We start from the raw sequence: 25,044 nt of genomic DNA, 5'->3' as shown, positions 1-25,044 counted from the left end.
TTGGTAAGTGCTATTGTTGCACAGGTTGGCTTTTGGGGGGGGGGGGGGGGGGTTGATGGTGAAATAACTGCCCACTAGTTCGGATGGAGTGTTTGGAGTCAGTGTGCATGGGGATTTTAGTACTTGACTTTGGTTCTGTTTTTATTTGAAACTATAAGTGTGTCTTGGTAATTTCCACAGTCAAAGGGTCCATAGAGAATGTGTGGTTAGAGCTCTATTGCCATATCAAGCAGAACAAGAGACCAGGGGAAAGTAAGTCAACGCTGAAAGGAGAGCATCTGTAGTAAGAGCAAAAGTAACACAACGGAACAAGCCTAAGGAAGGATATATCCCTGTTTGGGAGGTTTTCAGGTTTGCTCAAAGGCAAAAGGATTTAAGTAACCAGCAGCCTGGAGGAATGCAGCTGCAGGATTTTGGGCAAGGGAACTGTATGTCTGCTTTCTCCAGCTGCAAACAAGTTGGGTTTTTTTTGTTTCCCAAATGGGGGAGCTCTCGCTGGGGGAGGTTGTTTTTAACACGTGAACTATTGCTGTTGCTCTCACAAAGCTGCCTGTGTGTCGGGAGACCCTTGAGATCACTGCAGCACATCCAGTTGTCTTGATGGCGCATGGGCTTTAGATCCATGATGTCCCCAACATTGATTTTTCAGGGTTGTGGGAGGCAGCAGATGAACTCAAGCTCGCGTGGCAGCAGGCTGACGTTTCTTGGGAGGGCTGGATGTTTCACTGCGGGTGCTCTGTGGTTGACTGGGTTTAACACATGAATTCCAACATAGCGTCTGCGGGCTACGTGCAAGGGATCCGTGAAACGTAACCTAGCAAAGGCAAGCCTGTCATCAGTGGGTTTTTAGTTTGCTGTGCACAAGTCTACAGCTCTTTCACAAGGTTAAAGCACATCAAGTCTGACTTTTAGGCCATCGGGCTACTGTACTAGCATGGAGCATCACTTGGCTGGCTGGTTTTGCAAAGAAAGGGTTTTCTTTAGTTGTCAAAGTGCTAAAGTAGTCTGCTGGTGCTAGGTTTGGGAAGAATCCATGCAGACACCTGCAGCTGAGTGAATCCACAACAGGTAGCAACCCTGTATAAGGTGAGAGAAGAGGGAAGCTGCAGCAGGACAGGGCTTTGAGGAGCATCTGCTGAGATGAAAAGCAGCAACAGCTGCCTGTGCAATGAATTAACAAGGGAAAACCTGTAATAACCACATCTGCAATTACATGAGCAGCTGAAAGTAACAGGAGGTAGGTTATAAAATCAAAGGAAATATTACCTGGAAGGTTTCTCGCGTGTAGAACTCCTACTCTAGATTTTTCACCAACATCAGAGTGGGGCAGCTGTGGGTTTGCCCAGCCAAGGATGAGGACTCTCACCTCTCTGCAACCTGGACTAAGGCTGCATCACCCTCCAGGGGAAAAATTTTGTCCTCTCGTCCAGTCTGAATCTCCCAAGGTGCAACTTGGGGTGTTTCCCCTTATTTTTTCCATCTGCTGGTGCCAGAAGAGGGGCTGCATCATCTCTCTGACTCTCCATCAGGGAGTTGTGGGCTTCAGTTGGATCTCCCTAGCTTTTCTCCCCGGACTACACAAGTCCAGCTTGCTTGCTCTCAACGTAATTATGTATGGTCTTGTTGGGGCTGCTTCCTCTGGGTAGGAATTTGGGGCACAGTTTGAAATATCCAGGTTTGCTGAAATGTCTTATGACAGAGTTTTTTTTTTACTTAGCATAGGAACATAACCTTCCCTAACCTTGAGGAAACTGATAATGTTTTCTCCCCAACCAACTAGACACATTCAGATATGGCTGTGAGATTAAATCTGTGTTGGCAGAACTCACCTGGAGCTGTCTGTGTAAAGGTTGTCTGTCCTCTGGGCAGAGCGGTAACTCTCCTGAGAGGGTGCCAGGGGTTCCCTGCATCGCCTGCCTCCTAAAAGTGATCCTAAAAGTCTCTGATATCGAGATGAAAAGCATTACAAAAGCTCCTGCTGCCTAGATATCTGCATTCCTGGGCTACCTGATCCCAGAGGTAATTTAAAATACAATCCAGCACCTGAGTTTTCCAGCTTAGCAGCAATTGCCTTGTCTCACTATGGAGGAGTGTTTTAAATACGTCAAACTAGGAGATTGCAAAAGATACCATCTCACTCCAAACAGGGACATGACACCCGGGTTTAAGGCCAAGGATGTTAATTTAGGAGAGTGGAGCTGCATCAGCCTCCTTACTCTTTTCATCTAATTGCAAAGGTTAGAGAGCTGTGCCACCCAAAAATTCCCCCCTGCCTATCAATTTGAATGCTCAGTTCTTCAGGGGGAAAATATGAGAGCTTTTGAACCTCCATGCAAGCCAACCGCTTTCTTTCTGAGAGCACAAGGAAACATCTGCTGCAGAGAGGTGGTTTGTAATGATCTGTTACAATGATTTACTTGCAGGAGGACTGTAGCAGTTGCAGGATAATTGACTCAATAAGTTCCTGGTATTGCCCAGGAAAGCACTGCATAGAGAAAGAGATGCTTCCTACCGTGGTCGGGCTAATGTGGCACTGCATATCCATCATCTGGTGTCAGCCTGGCTCCACGCACAGTGAAGTAGGGCTAAAACAGAATCACAGAATGGTCAGGGTTGGAAGGGACCTCTGGAGATCATCTAGTCCAACCCACCTGCCAGAGCAGGGTCACTTAGAGCAGGTTGCACAGGGTGGCATCTAGGTGGGTTTGGAATGTCTCCAGAGTGGGAGACTCCACCACATCTCTGCGCAGCCTATGCCAGTGCTCTGCCACCCTCAAAGGAAAGAAGTTCCTCCTCACATTGAGATGGAACTTCCTATGGTCAAGTTTGTGCCCATTACCTCTTGTCCTATCACTGGGCACCACTGAAAAAAGACCGTTCCCATCCCCCTGGCACCCTCCCTTTAAGTACTTATAAGCATTGATAAGATCCCCCCTTCAGTCTTCTCCAGACTAAAAAGCGCCAAGTCCCTCAGCCTTTCCTCATAAGAAAGATGCTCCAGTCCCCAAATCATCTTTGCATCCCCTTGCTGGATGCTCTCCAGCAGTTCCCTGTCCTTCTTGAACTGGGGAGTCCAGAACCGGACACAACACTGCAGATGCAGCCTCACCAGGGCAGAGTAGAGGGGAGGATAACCTCCCTCCACCTGCTGGCCACACTCCTCTTGATGCACCCCAGGATGCCATTGGCCTTCTTGGCCACCAGGGCACGTTGCTGGCTCATGGTCATCCTGTTGTCCACCAGGGCTACTAGGCCCTTTCCACAGAGCTGCTCTCCAGGAGGTCAGCCCCCTAACCTGTAACGATGCATGGGGTTATTCCTCCCCAAGTGCAGGACCCTACACTTGCCCTTGTTGAAATTCATAAGGTTTCTCTGCCCAACTCTCCATGTTGTGCTGATTTCATGGGCTTTCCCGGCTGAGACTGAATGTCCATCTTGGCTGGTATCCTGACTCCAGGAGTGGCCACTTAGGGAAAAGCATGTGAATAGGACAAAGGTACAGAGCTCTTTCTCTGAAAACTCATGCCAACTGCACAGGTTTGTGGCTCAGGGATTTCCTGAGGAAGAACTAGACTCTTAGTAATTCAATAGAGTATTTTCCCCGCAAATCTGTCCAGCTGATCTTTGAACCCTTGGTAAGACCTTCAGAAAATGCTGCTTGTTATTAGAACCCTTCCTGGCTCTGCCAGACAGCCCATGGTACAACCTGTGCTGCCTTTTCCATTCCTTGTGGGAGGCCTTTTCCCCTTTCACTTGCCAGAAGACTCACTCTCTGCAAATGGGTGCCTCCATCAGCCCAGTTTGAGCCAGAGGTCTTGTTTTGGTTGGACCATGAGCACAAACTTGCCCTGGTAGCCCATCCCATGCCTGACATCTGCCTCTGGTACATGTAATATCCTGGCTGTGGCTCTCTTGTACATGGTTTAGATCAGATCCATTACCGCATGGCAGGTTCAGCCAGCTGTGCTTATTAGCAGCCTGACAAATACAAGGTTAGAATAGTTGTCTGTGTCTCCAAGTGGAAAAAATGGGAAGGGAAAAGGTGAGAAAGTGAAAGAAAAAGATGCTGGGAAGCAGCAAAGCTGTAAAAGTTGGTGATAGTGGCAGGAGCAGCAGGAACAAGGCACTTGTCTGGCATAGGAGAATGTATTTTGAGATGGAAAAGCTTTGAAGAACCCACACTAAAACACAAGAGAACCCCCCCAAAGAGGCTTGAATATGCCAAGGCAAATAATTTTCTGTTTTGGTGCCATGTTAACCGTGCCCTGGACCGGTCTCCGTGGGTATAGGGCACTTGCTCCATGGTGGGGATAGCTCTGCCGTGCTGCACAGAGCGGTCTCTGGGGTCTGCCTCATGTTTGCAAATACACCCAATATCAGCTACCCATCTTTATTACAAATTACTACAAAACTACTGTTAGTAAACCCAAATATATACATATATAAATATATACTACAAGTAACTACATTAGGAAAGCAGAGATATATATATTACAAGTAAAGCAAATATATGTATATTACAAGTTATTACAGAATTCTAGCTAGCGAAGCAAGTATGTACTTAATGAACTTTTACCTATGTGTGCAGCTATAAATATATTACATGAGGTGTCACTGGTGTGACACTCACCAAGCCGCTCCCAGGAGTGCAGCCAATCGGTGACAGAAAAGTCTCGCTTCAAAGATGTCCCATGTCACCAAGTCTGGAGTCAGCCAGGTGTCCCTGATGAGGGTCTGGTCTATCTGGGAGATCTCATAGGTGGAAGTTCTTGCAGAGAACCTCATTTTGGGTAGGTAGTGAGTTACTTTGTATACCTTTTTGGTGTAGATATGTAAGTGGGCATAGGACATCAGTTCCCAGAGTACTTGCTGACTTCTGTTTTTGTGGAAGGTCAGTTCATTATCCCAGTTTCTTTGTCCTGCCAATTTCTCCCCATCAAGGAGGTTCTGGCTAAGCTTATCAGGGATGTCTCAGGATTCCTGGCTAAAGAGATATCCCTCTTTGTCAGTATGTTTACCAGGTCATCTTTGTGGCTGCTCTGTCAGAAGGCTGTAGCTAAAAGAATCATAGAATCGTCCATGGAATAGTTTGGGTTGGAAGGTCCCTTTAAAGGCCATCTCGCTGCCATAAGCAGGGACATCTTCAACAAGATCAGGTTGCTCAGAGGCCTGTCCAACCTGGCCTGGAATGTTTCCAGGGATGGGGCGTCTACCACCTCTCTGAGAAACCTGAGCTGTGGTTTCACCACCCTCAGCATAAAAAATTTCTTCCTTATATCTAGCTTGGATCTCCCCTCTTTTAGTTTAAAACCATTACCCCTTGTACTATTGCAACAGGCCCTGCTAAAAAGTTTCTCCCCATCTTTCCTGTAGGCCCCCTTTAAGTACTGAAACGCCACAATACGGTCTCCCCAGAGCCTTCTCTTCTCCAGGCTGAACACCCCCAACTCTCCCATCCTGGTCTCCCACAGAGGGTCTCCAGCCCTTGCAGCATCTCGGTGGCCTCCTCTGGCCCCGCTCCACCAGGTCTATGTCTCTCCTGTGCTGAGGCCCCCGAGCTGGATGCAGTAAAAGAAATTTGCAGGTAAATAGCTGGTCAAGCATGCAGTACTGTGGGTTTTAAAATGCAGAGTTAAAAGGGACAGTTCATATCATTGTTGTAGTAATTACTGGTGTTAGAAATTATTAGAAAGTAAAACTAAAGAGTGAGAGCTGCAAAATCAGTATGGGAGATTGTAAAAGAAAGATAGAAACTGGACTTCAGCAGAGCCGATCTTAAGGAGTCTCAGCTTGTGGTACATGAACTGTTGACAGTACAAAGTGGCATGTGGTGGTGCCAGAACTGACACTGCCAGTGATGCCTGCTGTTAAAGCTCATGCTAACGATGGGACCAAGCCAGGAAAACAGAGGAAATCCTGGTTGAAGAGAGGCAAGATGGAGAAGGGCTGTGGAAATGGACTGTGCAGGAGCAGCTGGGCCGAGGACAGGTCAGAAGCCCCATAGGTGAGCAGTGTGGCTCTGTTCAGCATGTATTGACCACGCTGAATTGCAGACTTTTGGAGATTTGACAGCATTCAAGTGTCTGCAGCAAGCGCTACTAGAATTTTAAGCTGAAAAAAAAAGAAAGACGGGGAAGAAAAGCAAACCTGTTTCTCTGTACAAGTCCACACAAGTAAGTGGTTCGAAAGCCGTGGGTTTTCCTCCTGGGCTGACTTTGGAAGTCTCTGCATGGTGAGGCCATCCAAAGGTCTCATGAAAATGGATGAGTCAAAAGAGGATCCTGGTTTGGGGAAAGTATGTCTCTTGGCCTCAGCTGGACCTCCTGACAGGCATCCAGCACCTGCAGGAACCCTGAACTGGAAAGGGGAGAGCAAAGGCATGCAGCTCCTGGGAGGTGTATGGACCATGTGTGTCTGCCGGTGGGGCATGTCCCCGCAGGCTGGCTTTAGCCAGTGCTTTGCAGAGGACAGAACGGGGCATGTCAAGACATTTACAGGCGCAATCGGGGAGGAAAGGTCAAAGGAGCTGGCTTTCAGTCTAGAAAAGGAGAAGGAAGGAGTAGGTTAGCAGCCGTTCAAGGAATGCAAAGCTCTTGGAGGATGACTTCTGCACAGCCACAGCATGAGGGAAAGATCAGCTTTACTTGCAGTGTTGGCAACTGATGTTAGCAGCTGCAAAGGTGACTGGTTTTTCTCCCATGCTATCAGGGTAGGAAATCACCAGAACATGCTGTGAGTTCCCCTCCCCAAGGATTTCAGGGCACAGATAACAGCCACTGTGGGTTCAGCTGCGCCGTGCTGGTGCAGAGCCGTGCTGGGTTTCTCCAGCTCTCCCACAGCCATCGGTCCTGCGATGCGTCTCTGCTGTCCAACTGACCCAATGCAAGAAGTCGATCCCGTTCCCTGAGGATGCTGCGTGATGGTAGTGGCACGTCCAAGCTGCTCAGAGGGGAACAGCCACTTTCACTTTTACTTCTGATTTTGGCACTTTCACTTTTGCCTCCTCGCAGCCTGCGCAGAGACTGTCAAAGGCCTTCTGCTTCTGCAAATGAAATCTGGATGTGTTTTCTGTGTATTTGTGTGAGTGCAGACTCTTCCTTTGGGTGGGAACAGATCTGATAGAGCCTACTAAATCTGAAAGGGGAGATGAGGGTCACAGCAAGCTGCTGCACTTGGTGCCACGGTCTACGATTGCTTTATATCACGTATTTATGTACTACTATGGCAACTTTTTTTTTTACCCCTTTTGGACTTTCATTTTTACACTGTAGCTGAACTTGCAGGGAGGAACAAACGTTTGAGTTATCATCTCCAAAATTGCTGTTTATCTTGCATTTCCAAGACCTTTAGCTTTTACCCCTGAAAGATACTAAATATCCAATGCTTTTGCTGATTTAACACCTGTCACACTCAATATGTGTTCTGCACCCATGGGCTTTTTAACCCTGTCATCTCTGCCAACTCAGTGTCTCACATGCTCAGCATGGAAACACACGACTGGCTCCCAGTTTGCGCGTTTAGACATGGCCTTTCTCAAACTTATCAATGATGCAGAGTTGCGAGGTAGGAAGAGCAGAATATCACACCCTGAAAAGCGAGGTGGTTTGGAGCAGTAGCTGTGAAATTAAATAGCACCCACTGCAGTCCTGTGCTTCTGGGATGTGAGGAGCAGTCAAAGGAGCTGGGCTTGTTTAGGCTGGTGGAGAAGATGCTGAGGGCTGTCTCTCCTCAGAGGATGACTCTGAACACAAGTGTTGTGGTGCTCCAGCAAGAAGCAAAAAGGGATGTTATGTTCGGTCCAAGCCTTTGAGAAGAACTGTGAGCTGGGACATAATTCCCTGATTTGATTTCTGTGGGGAGTCTGAACTCCCTGACTGCTTCTTTGAGATGCACAGGATGCAAGAGACACAAACCAAAAGGAAAGACAAGTGAGGAAGAAAGCAAGCAAACTTAACATCCCTTTCTATTCTCATTAGGTTCAAAGAGAGAAAACAATAATACTGAGAGGGAGCTGAAAGACCTCTTTATTTTTCATTTTTCTGCGCATGAGAGCCAAGTTGTGTTCACACGCTTTTTTACTGCCTCTAATGATCACAGAGGCATCACCTGAAAGTGGGAGGTTTAGAAAGTGAATACAGGAGGGTACCAATGACTCCAGAGCAAGACTGAGAGAGGCAAAAGTGCCTTTAAAGACTCTCCTGTCTGTGCTCCCAATTTCCATTCCCACCATGCATTCTTTTCTTAGAACCACTTTTAGATCCCCCCACTTTTTGACTTGTCCGGATTTGTCTTTTTCTTGGCACAAAGCAGGTGCTGTCTCCCTTTTCCTGTTAAGCCCCACAGTGCAGACTGGCTGAACTGGCTTAGAGCAGTGTAGCTAAATTAGTTTAATACATGCAATTTGAACTGTTATTTTTGCTGTTCCTTATACTAGGTCTTTTTTTGGCCTTGAGTAATTTGAGAGGAATAACAAGATTTGTGACATAGGAAATGATTCTGTCTTGTCTTTTCTTCTTCTTTTTAATTGAGGGGAGGAAAAGAAAAAAAAACGATTAAAACTTACTCTTTAAAAATAGGAGTCAAAACCCCAAGTAGGTTGTAGGGTGACAACAGATGCTATCTTGCTCATCACCAAAGGAATGTGGGCCTTTCTGCTTTGGAGGTTAAAATGAGAACTTATCTATTTGTCCTCAAAAATCTTGGTGAGTTTTTTCTTAAAGAGCAACCAGCGTGCAAAACCTGCTCTTCACGTGGAGTTCAGCAATTCTGCATTTCTTTCCTTATAGATGACTGCTTTATTTTCTAAAGTTTATGAGTCAGAAGAAATAAACCTTTACAATATGTCTATGTTGCAAACTCAGTTTGGGATTTGGAATCTTGTAGCTCATGCATCACCATCAGTAATAAAGGTTTTTAAATATGCAACAGAGACTGAGCCCAGTATTTCCTGTGTTTCTAAGTGGCTGCTTTATTTGATATTTGGAATTTAACAGCTGCAAGAGCACAAATACTGCAGGGCTTTTCTTTGTTTCTGTGTCAGTATTTAATTTGTCAATTGCTTTGGGACCTCTTCTTGGTGGGATGCTGTTGGGAAGCGTTTTACTGAGAAGTTTTCCTTTGGAGATGTCAAGTTGGGCTTTGAGAAAGGTATGCCCATTGAGGCTTTGAAGGAAGGTTTACTCTTGTGGTATTGCAAACCACATTCACCCAAGACTTGAAGATCTTGATAGTAAAATAGATAACCCCGCGAAACCGAGTATGCTCTGAGATTTTCCCTGTGCACAGACATCAACTCTCACACCCTTAAAGAGCCTGCAACGAATCTAAGTAACTTTTCAGCACAAGAGAAAACTCTGACCTGCTCAGAAAGCATAAAGTTAATTTACCACGAGGCTTTGCCTCTAGCAGTTGCTAACAATTTCTTTTTTTTTTTTTTTCCCCCTCTGTTGCAGAGGAAAAGCTTTAAGGGCTTATGAGGGATTCCTCCTGCTGCAGGATGATTTAGCTTGCAGACAAAGACTTGAGGGTTGCATGGCTGGAGGGGAGGTGCTGCTCCCAGTGGGAGCCACAGAGCTCCATGAAGATCTGGGCTTGATAAATGAGGCCGGTGTGTGGTGAGTCACACTCAGCTGCCACCCGCCTCTGCTGGGGCCCCGTACTCATCTGGGGATGCCCAGAGTTAATATTTGCACCTGCTTTTTGCTTTCTTTCTCCAGGTTTTCATTCAGAGTGGGAAGAGTCAAGTTCCCTTTTGCAGACAGCGGTTTCGGTGCTGCAGAGCTCCTACTTGGACTCTACATTTCAGGACGGTTTTCAGTACAGCCAAGCAATTCTGGTGGAAAACGATGTTTTTCTAAGTGAGGTAAGGCCAATCGGGAAGCAGGGTGTTGCTGGCAGCTCGGGAAGGGGTGGCATTTCTTTGGGAGCTGCAGACGTCTCTGAATGCTGGTTTATTGGCAAGTCTGTCTTTCCTTTGCAGCACATGGCTGGTCTTCCAGCCTCTTAGAGCCCCATTTACAGTTCCTGACTGAAGGGAGCCTTTTCTTTGCTTTCTTGCACTTCTTTCTTCCTAATCTGATCAGGAACAAAAGGTCCATTCAGCCAATGTTGCCAAACATTCAACAGCAGTTCCTGGAGCAGGCCTCGGGGCAGGTTGGAATCCTGGATACCTAGCAGAGGGGCTTTAATGTTATTGCACTTCTGCTGATTCACAGCAAGGCAGATTTCCAGGCATATTTCTTTTGTCTGCCCTCACACCTCTGCAGGTGCCAGTTTTAACCCCGTTTCCCTTTCTCTAGCTAACTAGGGTGTGTACAAAAGCACTTTTAAGATACCTTTGTCCTTACAGTCTCACTGTCATTGGCATGGAAGACAGGCTGTCTCCTCTGGGCACTGGAGGTGACCAGTCTGCTTGTTGTCATGAATTAAATACAGTTTAGACATTTTGGCTGCCTTAATCTGGGATAGTCACTGTGGAGCTAGACAAAAACTGGGAAAGCAGATATCAAGTAATTTGTTGATTTGCCTGTAAGTTCTAAAGCCAAAATAAGCAAAAGCAGTGATGCGATTGTTGTTTTCTTATCTTCTAACCCTGTTTAAAAAATTCCATCCTTCTACAGCTTCTTTTATTAAAGCCCCAAAACACCATGGACTCAGACCCAGCTCTGTTCCCTCCCACGATGTTCTCCCTGTCTGGGCTGAGAACATGCTCTGCTTTAATTATCAGACAAAAGAAATTGGAGTAATGTGTTATTTGGCTGTAGCAAAACCCTCTGAGCTAAAGTCCCATGATAGCATCTGCCCTCTAGTCAAATAATCTAGGTTTCCCTTGTCAGTGGAGAAAGAAAAAGAGGTGCCTCCAAGTGTCCCCCCTTTGTAGGCATCTTCTCCATGTCTTTGGATGGTCATAGCTGGCTGCTAAATGTGATGCTCCACCAGCCCACATGCTGCTCAGTGAAACAAGCTCCCCAGTAGCCAATGATGTGTGGCAAGAGGAGCAAGGTGGAATAAGGCTGGACTTCCCTGGGATGAGCACAGCATGACACTGTGGGGCTGGATGTGCCTGCTGTCCCTTGGAGGACATTGGACAAGATCTGCTGGGATCAAAGGCAGAGACAGATGGACAGACAGATGCACAGATTGGGGGCCTTGTGGTGGGAGATTGGGTGTACACATGCCTGGGGGAGGGAATGATGTGCTGCCAGCTGCCCCATACTGACCACGACTGGAGGTACTTGTGACACGCTGTCCTTACACCATGAACACTCGTCATTTGGCTTTGGCATGAACAGACTAAACCAAAGCATTGTGTCTTCTGCAGCTCAAAGATTTTGCCCAAGCAAAGGAAGCCGCTGGGTACAGCCAGGAGGAGCTGGAGGAGACCTTTGCATTTCTCCTGTTTGATAATGAAGAAGAGGTAACCTGAAAAGATTATTCAGCTTAAGGAGTTTGATGCCAAGTGCCTGCAAGTGCGCTCGGTCCCACCAAAGCCCAGCAGATCTGTTGACTGAAGTGTCCTGGCTCTCTGTACCCCAGTTACCAGTACAATTACTACTGTATAAATAGTCCAGAGCAAGTTCTGAAAGCAGCTCCTGGGAGGCTTTAGTGATGGATCTTAATTTGCATCTCTCTGGTCAATTACTGTTTGAGATTTGGCTGCCTCCTTTGCCCTCTGCAGGGAGATAGGAGGAGTCTCCCTTTGTCCCAGTGGATTTACAGTCAAGTTAAGGCAGGTGAAACCTTTCAGGTACACTTAGAAAGGAAAAGTGCCTTTGTGACAGAAGACAGGAGTTTGTCAGGTGGTTTTGGTCAAGTTCCCTTGGTTTTGCCAGCTAGGTGGAGAGTGACCCTAACAAAGCTATTGAGAAAGTTATTCCTGCCTATGTTTCACAAGGATGCTTTTGATTTTGTGAGAAGAGTTTGTCTACACAAGGATGCTCAGGGAATCTAGTGGGAATTCACTCTCAACGTGATTTAATGATGCCATGCTAAGTCACTGTAGCGATGGTTTTGGTCAGGATGAGAGTGGCCTGAATGCAGTTTAGTTCTGTTCCATTTGGATTGAGCTACAGCAAAATAAACCACGTCCACAGTTTGGGTGCAGGAATTGTCCTGCTTCATTTTGGCTGTTTGAAATTTGGCACAGTATGCGCCAAGCGACTGAGGTCCTTGTGCAGACCCTAGGAAAGAGGGGGCTCTCCAGAGGACAGTTGGACCTTGTTTAATGCAGGCATCTAAAATTCTTGGGCTAAATCTCTCTCTGGAGGTGCCTTTCTCACCTTTCTCTCTGTTGTTCAGAAGAGAAGTCTAGCTGGCTAGTCTAAGCTAGGCACTTGCCTTTTAGGAGGGAGAAGTTAGGTGTGATGAGTGCCCAATGTTGTTTATAAAGGTTATAAAGGGACTGACTACAGTCTGACTGATTTGCTTTTATTTCTCACTCTCATGAGTTCAAACTGCTCCTCTTGGCACTCTTTGGTCAATATATATTTGGACTTTGCACACTTTGAATCTGCTTTGGACATGGATTAAATCAAAGTAGGTGAGATGCTCCCAAGGTAGTGATTGTGTCTACGGAGGAGTAAGCACAGAGTAGCAAATGTCCTTTGCTTTCATGCCAGCCCTGTTGTATTTACTTTTCCACAAATTGCGCATGCAGATAAAGAAAGTGCAAAGTCCAGCCTTGCGCTTGCAGTGGTTTCTGGAGATGCTGGATTTTTTTCCAGATTTTTCTAAGCTTTTGCTTCCACTGAGGTGTTTGTAACAACACTTGATAAATACAAGTGTTTAGTGTCTGAAACAACAAATTCTCTTCCTGTTGGTTCTTCCTGTGGACATTGTGTTTAGTTTTCTTTATGCCATGAGTGTTTTGGGACTGTAACAATCTATAATTGACTCGCAGCACGTTTGCCTGTTGCAAGTATTTTGCCAACTGTCGTGCTACAGATTTCAGTAGATGTGTCCCTTATCTTTGAAAATAGATGGTAAAAGAGGCTGTCTCTTCTTTTGAAGGCAAAAGAGGTGTGTCAGACAGGCCTCCGTGTAAACAGCAGTTCTATTTCCACACTTGGTGACCCAGCAAAAGGTAAGATTTCCATTCAAAGGACTGAGAGACCTGTTCACTGTTGCGGGGATATTGACTCCTTTAAAAACAAAAGCAAAAGCCCAGACAGACTCCTGGTACTGCCTTGTTATTTACTGCAAAGATCCACGGAAATGCCTGTGTTTCTTACATGGGAAGCTGCATTTGTTTGGATCAAGCAAGCAGCAGTGTTTTCCTTCTGCCCCCTCAGCCAGATGAGGATGGGATATTCCCCAGGCAATGTTATTGTCTCCTCACCTATTCGTTTCAGGCTTTTTCTCCCTTGTTAATAACAACCTTTGTCACCAAAGTGGCTTTTTGGCAGCTCTTCCCACCAGTTTGCTCTTCAGAGTCTGTTTGCTGAGCTTTTGCCACCAGTCTTGTTAATAACCAGAGCAGATCGTGATGTGTCAAAGCCCTTTTCAGACTGTGCTTGTTTGTTGCCCAAAGCTCTGGGGCCTCAAGACATGAAGTGTGGGATGCGTTACTCAAAGAAATCCTTCTGTCAGAAACAGAATGTGTCCCAGTGCTCATGCAATGAGTCTTTGCAGGCCAAGACACCTAACTATTCAACAGTTAATGGCAGTGAATGCAAAACCAAGCGAGAACTGGTTATTTATCTGAGTGTATATCTTAGTACTGATGGACTGAGATGAATATTATGGTGTGTCTCTTTGTAGCCCTTCCCTTGCCCCATCCCTGTTTCCCCCCCATGTACTTCTCTACCCATCTAGTCTACAGACATAAAGCAGGAGTGAAGACCCAACTCCTCAACCCCACAGTAAATCAACATGTGATACGCCCTGGGCGTGGAGAAGGGATGGGACTAAGCCGTGTCAGAGTGGGCCTTTTCACAGGGTAGAAGATCTCTGTTGGTTTCTGGGACACTGAAGGGACACAAGCAAAGGAAGCAGCCTGGGAGGGTCTGTGCTATGCCATAGGCCTGCTCTCTTGCCCCTGCAGTCTGTGTTCCCATGTATAAGCATCCACATTACCTTTGTATGACTCCAACTGTGCAGAGTTCCTGCCCCACTTGCAGTCTGACCTGGAAACCCTTCACCAGATCTTCCTGTAAGAGACGAGCCCTTGCTCAATACGTTTTCACATAGTGTGCACAAAACTGATGTTAGCTGGGCTACTTCTCCCAGCAGAAACCCAAGTTAACTCCGTTGCTAGAGCTGACCCCGAAACATATAATGCTGTTCCTTTTTTTGACTGCTGGTGCGGAAAAGAGTCAGAAAGAATCTCACTGTTTTGGTAGCAGACAGTGCTACTCCGGTTTGCAGCACTGGCTCTGCGGAGACTCCCATTGCCCCAAGGAGTGTCATCTTTACAGGTCTGTCTTTTGCAATCAGCTTTACTCAACAGATGATTCACATTATCTTGCATTGCTTTGTTTTCACAGGGGTTTATATTTCCAGGTATGCAGACTATCTTCATCCAAGACCCTGGTATCATGGAAAATCAGGCTATATTGTCATTTGTAAGCTAATTAAGGTAAAATGCAAGTCTTTCTTTTTATGTGGGATGGTTTTCAGAAGTCACTATGCAATGCAGGCATTTTTTAAGAAGACATTGGTGCCCATAACTGTGGTGGAGTGTAAAATCAGCTCTGTTGAGAGCTCATCAGGATTTTTGACTATGGGATGTGTCAGGTTAGAAAGCAAAAGACTGACTGGGCTTGACTGATGGCCTGCAGGGCAGCAGAGGATGCACAGGACCTTCCAAATTCCACCACTGAGATCAGAAATTCCCCATAGGGTCACCTGGACTCTCATGCATTTTGGAGGTTTGAGGGGGGAGCCCTAACGTGTCTCAGATCACAGCCCCATTCCTTTCCTCCATGGGGCTGGCCGCTTTCTTCCCTCCCCACTGACTCCTGCTCTCTGTAGCTGTCACCAAAATCACACTGCTCCCATTTGCTCCCCTGAGCAGTGCGGATTTGTCTGCTGTGCTGAACTCAGCCGAGTCAGGCCCTCACATTTGGAAGGACACAAGCACACACAACCCCCTCACAGTGGTGTGGAGTGTGGGGCTGCCAGCAACGCTGTCTTTGGGGAAAAAGGAGGATTCAGGGGTCTTTCAAAATAAGTTTCTGCAAACAGTTATGTGTATTCTTTTTTTTTTTTTTTTTGTAAATTTTCTGACACAGGGGAAGGTCAAGGTGGTATCTGAGAATTACACAACCAGCTATACCTGCCCATCTCCCGGCTATGACTGCCACGTCGCCTTGAGCAGAAACAACGTACCATCAAAGACCAGCCACTGCCAGGCCTTTGAGCAGAGCCAGGTATGGGTTTGCAACAGGACTGTGCAGACAGCTCACTTGTGAGGCGCAGGGGAGCACAGCGCCGGCCTGGGTGCCTCGCTCATTCCTCACCTTGTGTTTTTCATCTGTGTTTCCCTTCTGACCCCAGTATTACGTGTATGAAGTGTCCGGTGGCAGCACTGCCGAACGGCCCAGGCAGATCTGCCCGTACATAGTCATCACCTGCCAGTACAGGGAGCCGAAGGAAATGCCCGTCTTAGCAATAGAGAGCCTGTAAGCAACTTCTTGTTGTTTCAAAATACCCAGTCACTTTTTTGAGCTGTTTTTCCTTTTCCCATTGCTAAATGTTCCTCTTTTTCTCCCTTTTTTCTAGACCTGAGCTTAATCACAAAGGTATGAGCATCTGGTGGTTGGTTTTGTTTTACAAATGTACCTTTCTCTGTTTGTCCTCCTCTTCTCTCCTGCTTTCCCTGAGCTGTTCTCCCTTTTGCCTGTAGCATTGTACTGTCCATGGAGGGGGCAGCTGTCCATCCAGGGCCAGCTTTTGTGCAACATCGCCCTGAGGACCCCATACAGCTCCACGATTCCAGCCCAGCTGTAAGTTTCCCCTTTCTTTTTTTTCTGTGCAACTGGTGGAGTGCGAAGCATTACAGCCACTCTTGTGGATTGTTTTGGGGTCACCTTTGGGTGTCTGTGTACCAGCAAAAGCCAATTTTTCTCTCCTGCCCCATCCCTTAATTGATCAGCATCCTCTTGCATCTTTCCACCTGCACCGTTGGAGCAATCATCAGTGTCAGGAAAGTGGTGTTGGGCAGTCAGCAGTGCAGTGTCAGAGCAACAGCTGGAGGACATGAGATCAGGCCCTGAACTGCAGCTGGAAACAGCTGTACTTTGTCATCTCTTTTTGTTAACTGCCTTGGGATGTTTATTCCAAATCAATTATTCCTGCTTGGGATTTTTCTCCTTATGAAAAGTGGGCTTCCTGATGGTGCATGTATGAGCAGCCAGCTGTGTTTACAGATCGGCACAATGGCAAATAAATTATTGAGGTAACTAGCATTCAAAAAAATAAGATATTTAAAATCTTCAGTAGTCAGAAGCCAACCAGCAGGCAGCAATTTGAAACAGCCGGCGACAGCCAGTAACACAGCCACCAATATCAGCGTTTGGAGGTGTTTTCAGACAGGATCCTCAAATCGGCTACGTGCTAGGCAAGCTGTGCCTTCTCCAGCCCTCTCCAGAACTGCTTTCTCTGGTTTCACAGTGACAGGGCAACCGGGGCTCTTTGCTGTGCTTAATTCTGGGAGCCTTTTATGCTTGTGATCTCACCTTCAGCTGCTTTATCCGCACAGGCCTCCCAACCTGGACATTAACCATGTCATGGGCTTGTCTGACTTGAAGAAAAAGCTACCAGAAGCTGCATTTGGGAAAAGAAATTACATTGAGAATGAAGGTGAGTGCAAAACCCATCAGTGTGATGAGTAACATCTACTTGTGCTGTGCCATAGGAATTGCATTGGGGGGAGGGTGTCAGAGCTCAGGTCCATGTAGCACTGGGTCCTGTCTTGAAGGGTGGCAGATTGCAGATAAGTGAGGAAAAATGCCAAGGCAACACAGGGATGTTTTTCTGTCCACATTTCATGTGGTCTCCTGGTGTGATATAATCCTCTTCCCAAAGCAGCCCTTTAATCAGCCCATTCCTCAGACAGGACAGGGTGGGAGATGCTGTTTTGAGACCTGTGCTCCCATCCTGCAAGGTGCCAGACATGGTGCAACTGAGACCAAATGCAGGGAGACAAACTTTCCCCTTCTTACATGATCCCCCTATGAGGTGAGGGACACTTTACCTCTTGGGGTCTGACCCAGTGTCTCCTGCACCTGGGCGGATGGGGGTAACTGCCAGCCAAAGCCAGAAAAGATGTGGCTGCCTGCAGTAGCTTTGGGTTACAGGTGACCTACTTGTCACTTCAGGGGGACTGACAGTGAGAGTGAATGGCAGTGTGAGAGAGGAGAGGACTCTGGAAACCTTGGGGAGAGACAGGGAATGCTCAGCAATCAGGAAATAAAAGTACAGATTTGGGGAAGGGAAAGAAGTCTCTACCATCCGCTTAGTGGTGCTAAAAGACCCTATTTGCCTATAGTCAACCACTCTCTGTCCTGGTCAGTGCAGGGTGGGGAGGAGGGGACCCGTGTCTAATTACATTTTGGGGCTCATACTGCTGATTGCTTTTTAGGTTAGAGTTTTGATGAGCCTGGCAGCTTTCAGCCCTCAGTTACGGCTGTGCGTGTGGCTATGCAATGCAGCGGACACGCAGTTACTGACACAGACCGTAGAATCATAGAATGGTTTAGGTTGGAAAGAACCTTGAAGATCATTGAGTTCCAACCCCCCTGCCATAGACAGGGACACCTCCCACTAGACCAGGTTGCCCAAGGCCACATCCAGCCTGGCCTTGAACACCTCCAGGGATGGGGCCTCAACAACCTCTCTGGGCAACCTGTTCCAGTGCCTTACCACCTATAAAGTGAAAAACTCCTTCTTAATATTCAATCTGAACCTGCCCTCTGACAGTTTAAAGTCATTTCCCCTTGTCCTATCACTACATGGCCCAGTAAAAAGTCCTCCTCCAGCTTTCTTGTAGGCCCCCTTTAGGTACTGGAAGGCCACAATAAGATCTCCCCAGAGCCTTCTCTTCTCCAGGCTGAACAGCCCTAACTCTTTCAGCTTCTCCTCATAGGAGAGGTGCTCCAGCCCTCGGATCATCCTCGTGGCTCTTCTCTGGACACGCTCCAGCAGGTCCATGTCCTTCTTCTGTTGGGGACTCCAGAGCTGGATGCAGTATTCCAGGTGGGGTCTCATGAGAGTGGAGCAGAGGGGCAGAATCACCTCCCTTGACCTGCTGGCCACACTTTTGATGCAGCCCAGGGTACCGCAGGTTGCACATGGAGAGCTCTGGATGTGATTTGCAGAAGCTCCAGGTGCATCTCCATGTCAGTTTGCACCAAAATAAGTGTGGACTGCTGCAGCGTTGCCTCCCATCTGTGTGTCAGCTCTGTTGAACCGGGTCGGGGCACTGATCGGACTGGCTGACAGCCAGCCTGTTTTGGGGCTTAGCATTCAGCTCACAGTGCAGATGGACACAGAATAGTGCCAGGACAGGGGAGGAGGGAGAAGGCAGGAGAAGTAGGGGGAGGCCACAGCAACACTTGATGAAGGTACTCTGGAGCCACAGTCTTACAGTTGGCTGGTGAAAGAGAGGAAATACTTGAACAGAAAAATTTTGCTCTGAGATTCAGGAGGGGTAATGTGGGACCGAGATCTTGCATTTGTTAAACTCCCTTGGGTATCAGAGTGCAGAATAAGGATATTCCATAGCAGGGGAGCGTATGGCATGTTAGAATGAGGTATTTCCCTCTGAAAGGCTCTGTTAAAACACACAGCATTGGTTAAATTGCTTTTGTTAGCTGCAGAGATAAGATAGGAGACATCTCCTGTGAACAATGGGTTGAAGAGGAAACTCACTGTGATATGAATTCATGTACCCACTTAGGAAATCTTGATAAATTCTTTTTAAATCCAGTGCTTCCACCAATTGCACACCCGTCTTCCTGGTACACGAGCATCTGTTTGTTTGGAGTTTGTGCGAGAGACGCTATTTCAACATCAAATTCTCTGTCTTTTGTCTGCAGTCTGCTTTCAGGGTGTTTACTTCAGTCTGTATGAAGTAGAAATATCAAATAAGGATCAATATAAAATGGATCGGTTAGTAGAAAATCTAAAGGAAAAAGACTTGGTAAGTATTTTTAAATACGGTTTTTCTGGGAGGAAAGTGGCCTTTTAAATGATCTCTTGAAACTTCTGGTAACATTATTCACAGATTCTGAACTAATGCGAAATGGAATTAATTTCCCTGCTTTAAGTATTATTTTCCTGCTTTCTTATTCTCAAACATAGTCTTTCTGTATGTAAACTGTTAACTGAAGATTACCCACTATGAGCTGGGAGCTGATTCCTAGGGTGAGCATGCCCTGCTGAGCAGAAGGCATTATATCAGGCAAACCTCCTCTTTGGCTATGTTTATGCCAGTTGAGATTATTTTATTGTCTTTATTAATGATTTTCCCCCTTGCATTGCAAACAGCATGGTGGACAAGGACTGCAAGGGGATCTTGTATATTAAGAAAGGAGAAGCAAAGTCCTCAAATGCCAAAATGATAATTACTAAGCAAAAGACATAAACTGTCACGTGCCTGTCTTTCTCCTTTGTGGCTGAAAAATAGCCCCTGCTCAGCTAGATACTTGCCAAAATCTCATGGGCTTCTGGCAGCCCTGAAGATGTTGAGATTTATCCTTATATTAAAGGGGAATTTCCCTTGTGATATATTATCTGATAAGGCTTTTTTCCAGCATGCTGGTGTCGTCTTGTTTCCATTGTGATTGTCACATCTCCTTGCGACTCCAAGGGATAAACCTCACCCCTGTGGAGCATGGCACCTGCATCTCTGCTGGGATTTGTGATTCAGTTGGGTTTGGCTTTGCTGCTCCTGGTTGTTCTCTCACATCTGATGCTTCCTGTAGATTCAGGGTTGTAAATTCATGGCCACAACTCGCAGCTGGCTGGGCATGTCCTCCCCCCACTATAAGCTGGCAGCGGCCCATTAACTGCCTGGAAGTGCTGTTGCTGTGCGGTACTGCTGAAGAGCTGCCCACTGATGTGCAGCTTCCCATGTGTAACATAACAGACCAAGTGTTTGTTGTGGGTCCCTGTAAGAAAAGCACTCAGACTCCCTAAAGTATTGATTAAACTATCCTTTATTGGTAATAACCAATAAAATTGGTAATAACCAATAAAATCATCTGGTCGATGAGAAACCACAGCTATTTCATTCAGCTGGATTTATGCAGCAGAGATGCTGGCTCTTATCCCTTCTGCTCTGCTGGCTTGAGACAACCAAAGCGAGGAGCTACTGTTCTGAATAGTGAATATTACACTGAAATTGTTCAGGATTTCCAAAGTTATTCTGTTGTCCTGGAGAAATGAGGCTGTGGGCATTAATCCAATCTTCTGTTATGTCTGAATGTAGTGAATGAGATCAGTGGAGTTTCACGGAGCGTTAGAAGCCCTAGGGTTATTCAGTTCCTGTAGGTTTCCGGAAAAGATGTCTGCATGGAAGAAAGAGATCCAAATGGGTGTCCCCACGGAGGGAAAGGCAGTCCAAGCCAAGCTCTGCGATGAGGCATCAAGCAACACCCAAACACACGAAAAGCCTCGATAAATGCTCATATCTTTTTAGACATGCGGTCATCCAGCTCTGAGACAGAGTCGCAGGCATCACTTAGACTCAGCAATTTTTTTTTCGCATATTCATTGATACTGATGCTGCTAATAAGCAGGCTGCATGGCCTGAACTTCAGTCAGGCTTGTGGCTGGAACTGTAGGTTTTGTTTTGTCAGATGCTTTGCTTTCTCTGCTGCGAAAACCTTCCCCTAGGGCTGCAGAAAGCAATTCCTGGCTGAGATGCTTTGAACTGAAGGGACTAAAATTATTAACCTTGTTCATTAATTACAGCTAGTTTGGCTAAGCATATTTATTTTTTAAGGAACCAGGTGGGAGGAAGTTGAGAGCTGAATAACAACATAAATTTAATGTTTTTGGTTACAGGTCCCACTTGACCCAAGTGGCATGAAACAAATAGTGTTCTCCTCAACAAGGAATGAGCTGGTGGTGTTGGCACACATTCACCGGCAATCAGGGCTTGTTGACAGTCGTGCTGAGTGATATAAAGTGTGCTAAGGAGGAAAGGGAGTGGTTGCTCTAACTTTGTATGTTTGTTGTAGGCAATCATCAAATATTTACAAGATCAAGGAGTCCTTATCCTCCTCACGTCCTCTGCCTTGGCACAAGATGATGGTAAGACATGGCTACGTAGTAACCAGTATCTGGGCTTAAACATTCTGCTCTGTTTTAGAAATGGAGGGTGGACACCCTCAGTCTAAACAAAACCTGTTGCTTTCTTTCTTAGGATTTGACCCCAAGGAGCCCGTCAGCCTCCTGGCCCTGTTTCTGTTCACCTCGTCTCGGTTGGTGTGCCCAAGAGGTAGGGAGGTTCCCTTTGCTGGTTTTGGACGCTGTGTTTTGAGTGTGGGATCCTCACCAGAAGGTCCTCATGGACACATTCCTCTTGAAAAACTGATTTATCTGCTCAGCTTTAGCGCAAAGGGTGTTAAAAGAGGAGAGAAAAGTGTCAACTTTCTAGCTATGCTACATTTTAAGCTGAGCTAAACCAGGTCCATGTTTCTCCCCTTCACTGCACATCCTTGCCCCTTTGCAAGAAGTTGATGTGAGTGAAAAGTAATTACTTTTCTCCCTCTCGGTTGGTTTTCAGCAGCATCCACTCCCTGAACTGTCTTATGTGTGCGTGTAAGAGCCTGACTCCTGCAGAGCCTGGCTCATGGCCCTAAAGGTGCTCTGGAGCTGTGCTCGGGGCAAAACGACACATGGCATTTGCTGGACCCTGAATGGATCTGATGTGATTTGCTAAACCAGCAGGAAAACAGCCTGCCCTAAAAAAGAAGTGAATTGTTTTCTGCTGAGATAACAAGTGAAATGGGCTCTGTAAAAGGTTGCTGCTAGTGTGGACAGGGAGAGGAGAGATGGAGAAGGGGGATTACTCTCTGAAGAGCAGCAAGGGTTTGGAGGCTCAGCTGTGTTGTGTGACTTCTCTGCTGCGGGATCTGTAAATGCTGGTAGCAGAGCCGTGATGACCAGTCAGGGTGCATGACAGGGGAGGGAGGGAGGGAGGGAGGGAGACGGTGTTGGGCAGAGCCGCCGCCATGCTTTGCTGCCATCAAGGTGAGTCACAGCTCTCAGACTTGGGAGGTGAATCCACACTGTTTGCAGCCCCAAAACATGCTTCTTTTCATGCGGAACAAACACAGAGGCACTAAATAAGACAAAATAAAGAATGCACAGTTTGAACCGCACATCTTGAAATAAGAATGAGCTTCAACATCTGTTACATTTGCCTCCAATTTTCTCTGTATCTGTTGGCTTTATACTGCACTGTCTACGTGGAAATACTCACACTATTATTTCCTCTTGCGGACATAAAGAAAGTTACTGCTCTGCCTCCCCTGGACAGCTTCATCCGCATGCCTCTCATTGTGTGCACTCCACCATTAATACTTCTAGCCTTGCAGATCCCCAAGCAACATATAAACAGGGGCCTTTTGCGCTGCGTAACTTCTGGCTTGCTTTTTGTTGAGTCATCCTAGGGACAAGCCAAGAGACTGTTTATGCCAGCACACACTGGTATTTTGGTCCGCCTCTGTGTGAGTGATGCCTGGCATTGCTGACGGAGCTGCACAGGACATGCCCGTCTCCCCTCCCCAGAAGATAAAATCAGCAGAAGAGCCGACAGGACCCACCAGCACATCCGATCATGGATTGCTTTGTCTTTTTTGGTGTTTAACTTCCAGCTACAAACTTTCTCCTTCAGGGTCCGCATACAAAGTGGGCTTGTAAGTCGGGTGAAGACATGATGGTGACTTGGCAGTGAGGAGTGCGAATGCCTTTGATGACTGAATTCAGTCAGCCTAAGGTTAAGCATGTGCTGCTGGTGGCTGTGTTAGCATGGCAACTTTACTAGTTTCTTTTCCAGGCATAGGAGAGAGCCAGGCTCCTCCTGAGGCAGACTGAAGATCCAAAATTCCAGGTCAAACCTGGGATCAGGTTGTTGCTGTGATGCCTGAAGCAAGGGCCTGAAGGTGGGTGAGGGGAAGAGAAAGAACACCTGGCGACCAGGTTGGGGGTGTGAACTGACCACCCGGATATTGAGATCTTGCTGACCAACCCTGCAACAGGCAGAAAATACCCTCCAGAGCAGAAGGGTCTATTCCTGCAAGGCTGACTGCAAGCGCTTTGCGCTGAGGGAGAGGGGAACAGGGCAAGGAGGTATTTATCTTGAATTGTGGAAAAAGGTGGTGGAGACAGAAGAGGGCACCGGACATAAGGAGTATCCTGGAATGAAGATGGTGCAAGCATCCAGTTTGTAGGAAGGTTTGGGGCTGTAGCGGACGTAGCCTGTGGCTGGTATTGATGCTAAAGAGGAGGCAAAGCCTGGGCAACTGAAGAGTAGCTGGCAGCAAAGCGCAGAGGCAGGGGGAGAGAATAACATTGAGCAAACACTCCACGTTGTTACGTGACATGATCTGAACGTTGATGGCTTCCAGATGTCTTCCCTCTGGTGCCAGCAGGACTCCTGCATGTGCTTTTCCGTTCTGCCTACGTGAGTGATGTTACCCCAGCCAGCCCTGACTGTCCCCTGGGTCAGAGACCTCTTCTCACTGAGGTTAGAAACCCTTTTTGCTTTAGAGCTTCTCCTTTATATGAAAATAAGCAGAATTGTGCAGGGATTTGGGATTGAAAAGGGATGGTCACCGAAGATGGCAGGGGAGGTGCAAAGAGAAAAGGAGAGTGAAGGACAGATGCATTCGAAGTCATTCAGCTCAGACTCAAAGCATGAATAATGTTTCCCGTTTCGAAACAAGCGGCCTCTGAATCTGTTCCCTTCCTGTCCAGACAGCCGTCGGGAGGAATGTAGGGCAGGCATAACAAGCCCGCTGTGCAGATGTGCCGCAGCGTTCCTGAGCCAGCAGCAGAGGCAGGCAGCTGGGAGCCGGTTTGCAGGGACGCCTGGGCTTGCCAGTAACACGGACCAGCATTACCAGTGCAAGGCAGGGCCAATAGGTGAAGAAAATCACACATCTGGGAGGGAAAGAGAAACATCTTTGCCTTGCTGTGAAGAGATGTGACAGGGAAGGGCACTGGGGTTGTCGGCCTGGCTCTGCAACCAAAGGAAACCTCAGACAATCATAACATGCAGATGGGCCAAGCCTGCGGGTGCAAAGCACCAGCATCAAGCTTCTGAGTTGCAGCGGATGAAGCCAGATAAGTCTGGCTTGCATGGAAAGGGAGCTCCGCTGACGGGCTCTGCATATCACACTGGCTCTCCAGGCATTTCCAGACACTGAGAGGATGCTGCTGTGCCAAGCAGAGCCTACTTCCACTGTGACATCTGCAAAAGTGGGCACCCTCGAGCCTCGGGACTCGTTCATGTTGATCCCTGTTGGGAGCTAAACTTTTATGATACTGTGAACTGTACGTGGTAGTTAGGTATGCTGTGTATTTAGTCCTGCTGAAAACAGAAACGCCAACTGTTTTCAGTAGCATCAGTCCTCCAGCTTTAGAAAATCACCCAGGGGTTCATGTTAGTTATTTATATAATCCCCACGTCTACTCGGGTCAGTCCGTGTTCCCCATCCCACTCCAGAGCACTTCAGGTGAAGTGTGTCCACCCACACAGGTAAAGATGGAGCTGCTGGAACTTGCATATGAACAAGGATGCAAGTGATCTGAAAACGGTGCTAGTCTAAACATCCTGCATGGACAACCCTAAATTTAAACAGATTTAAAAAGAACAACAAAATCCATATACTTTCAGAGCTCTGATTGTACTAAATGTTGGATTTAGCTAGAATTGCTGGAGTGAAGGGACTTAGACTACTATGTATGAGATCTCACCCTATAATTCCTGCAGGGTGGGGCTAGTTGATACAACAGCAGTCTTTCATCTTAGTTTAATCCACTTTTGACTCCCACATGCAATTCTTTTTTTTATATTTAGCAGTTACAAGC

At 46.9% G+C, this 25,044-nt stretch overlaps 1 protein-coding gene across 1 annotated transcript in view; it reads left to right on the top strand.

The window, feature by feature from the left end:
- Positions 1–7,523: 7,523 nt before the first annotated feature.
- Positions 7,524–25,044, top strand: part of TASOR2 (transcription activation suppressor family member 2) — a gene marked incomplete at its 5' end in the record, with an annotated part of 37,691 nt that continues 20,170 nt past the window's right edge. The window contains 13 exons of the mRNA XM_082491389.1: positions 7,524–7,563; positions 9,717–9,862; positions 11,321–11,416; positions 13,009–13,081; positions 14,484–14,575; positions 15,231–15,368; positions 15,496–15,620; positions 15,721–15,740; positions 15,845–15,944; positions 16,700–16,800; positions 19,038–19,141; positions 21,186–21,258; positions 21,371–21,445. Coding sequence (XP_082347515.1) covers positions 7,524–7,563; positions 9,717–9,862; positions 11,321–11,416; positions 13,009–13,081; positions 14,484–14,575; positions 15,231–15,368; positions 15,496–15,620; positions 15,721–15,740; positions 15,845–15,944; positions 16,700–16,800; positions 19,038–19,141; positions 21,186–21,258; positions 21,371–21,445 — 1,183 coding nt within the window. The remainder of the gene's footprint in view (positions 7,564–9,716; positions 9,863–11,320; positions 11,417–13,008; positions 13,082–14,483; positions 14,576–15,230; positions 15,369–15,495; positions 15,621–15,720; positions 15,741–15,844; positions 15,945–16,699; positions 16,801–19,037; positions 19,142–21,185; positions 21,259–21,370; positions 21,446–25,044) is intronic.

Source organism: Vanellus vanellus (assembly GCF_965231255.1).
Source record: "Vanellus vanellus genome assembly, chromosome: 1".
In the NCBI taxonomy this organism is placed as follows: Eukaryota; Metazoa; Chordata; class Aves; order Charadriiformes; family Charadriidae; genus Vanellus; species Vanellus vanellus.
This window is presented reverse-complemented; position numbering and strand designations above follow the sequence as displayed.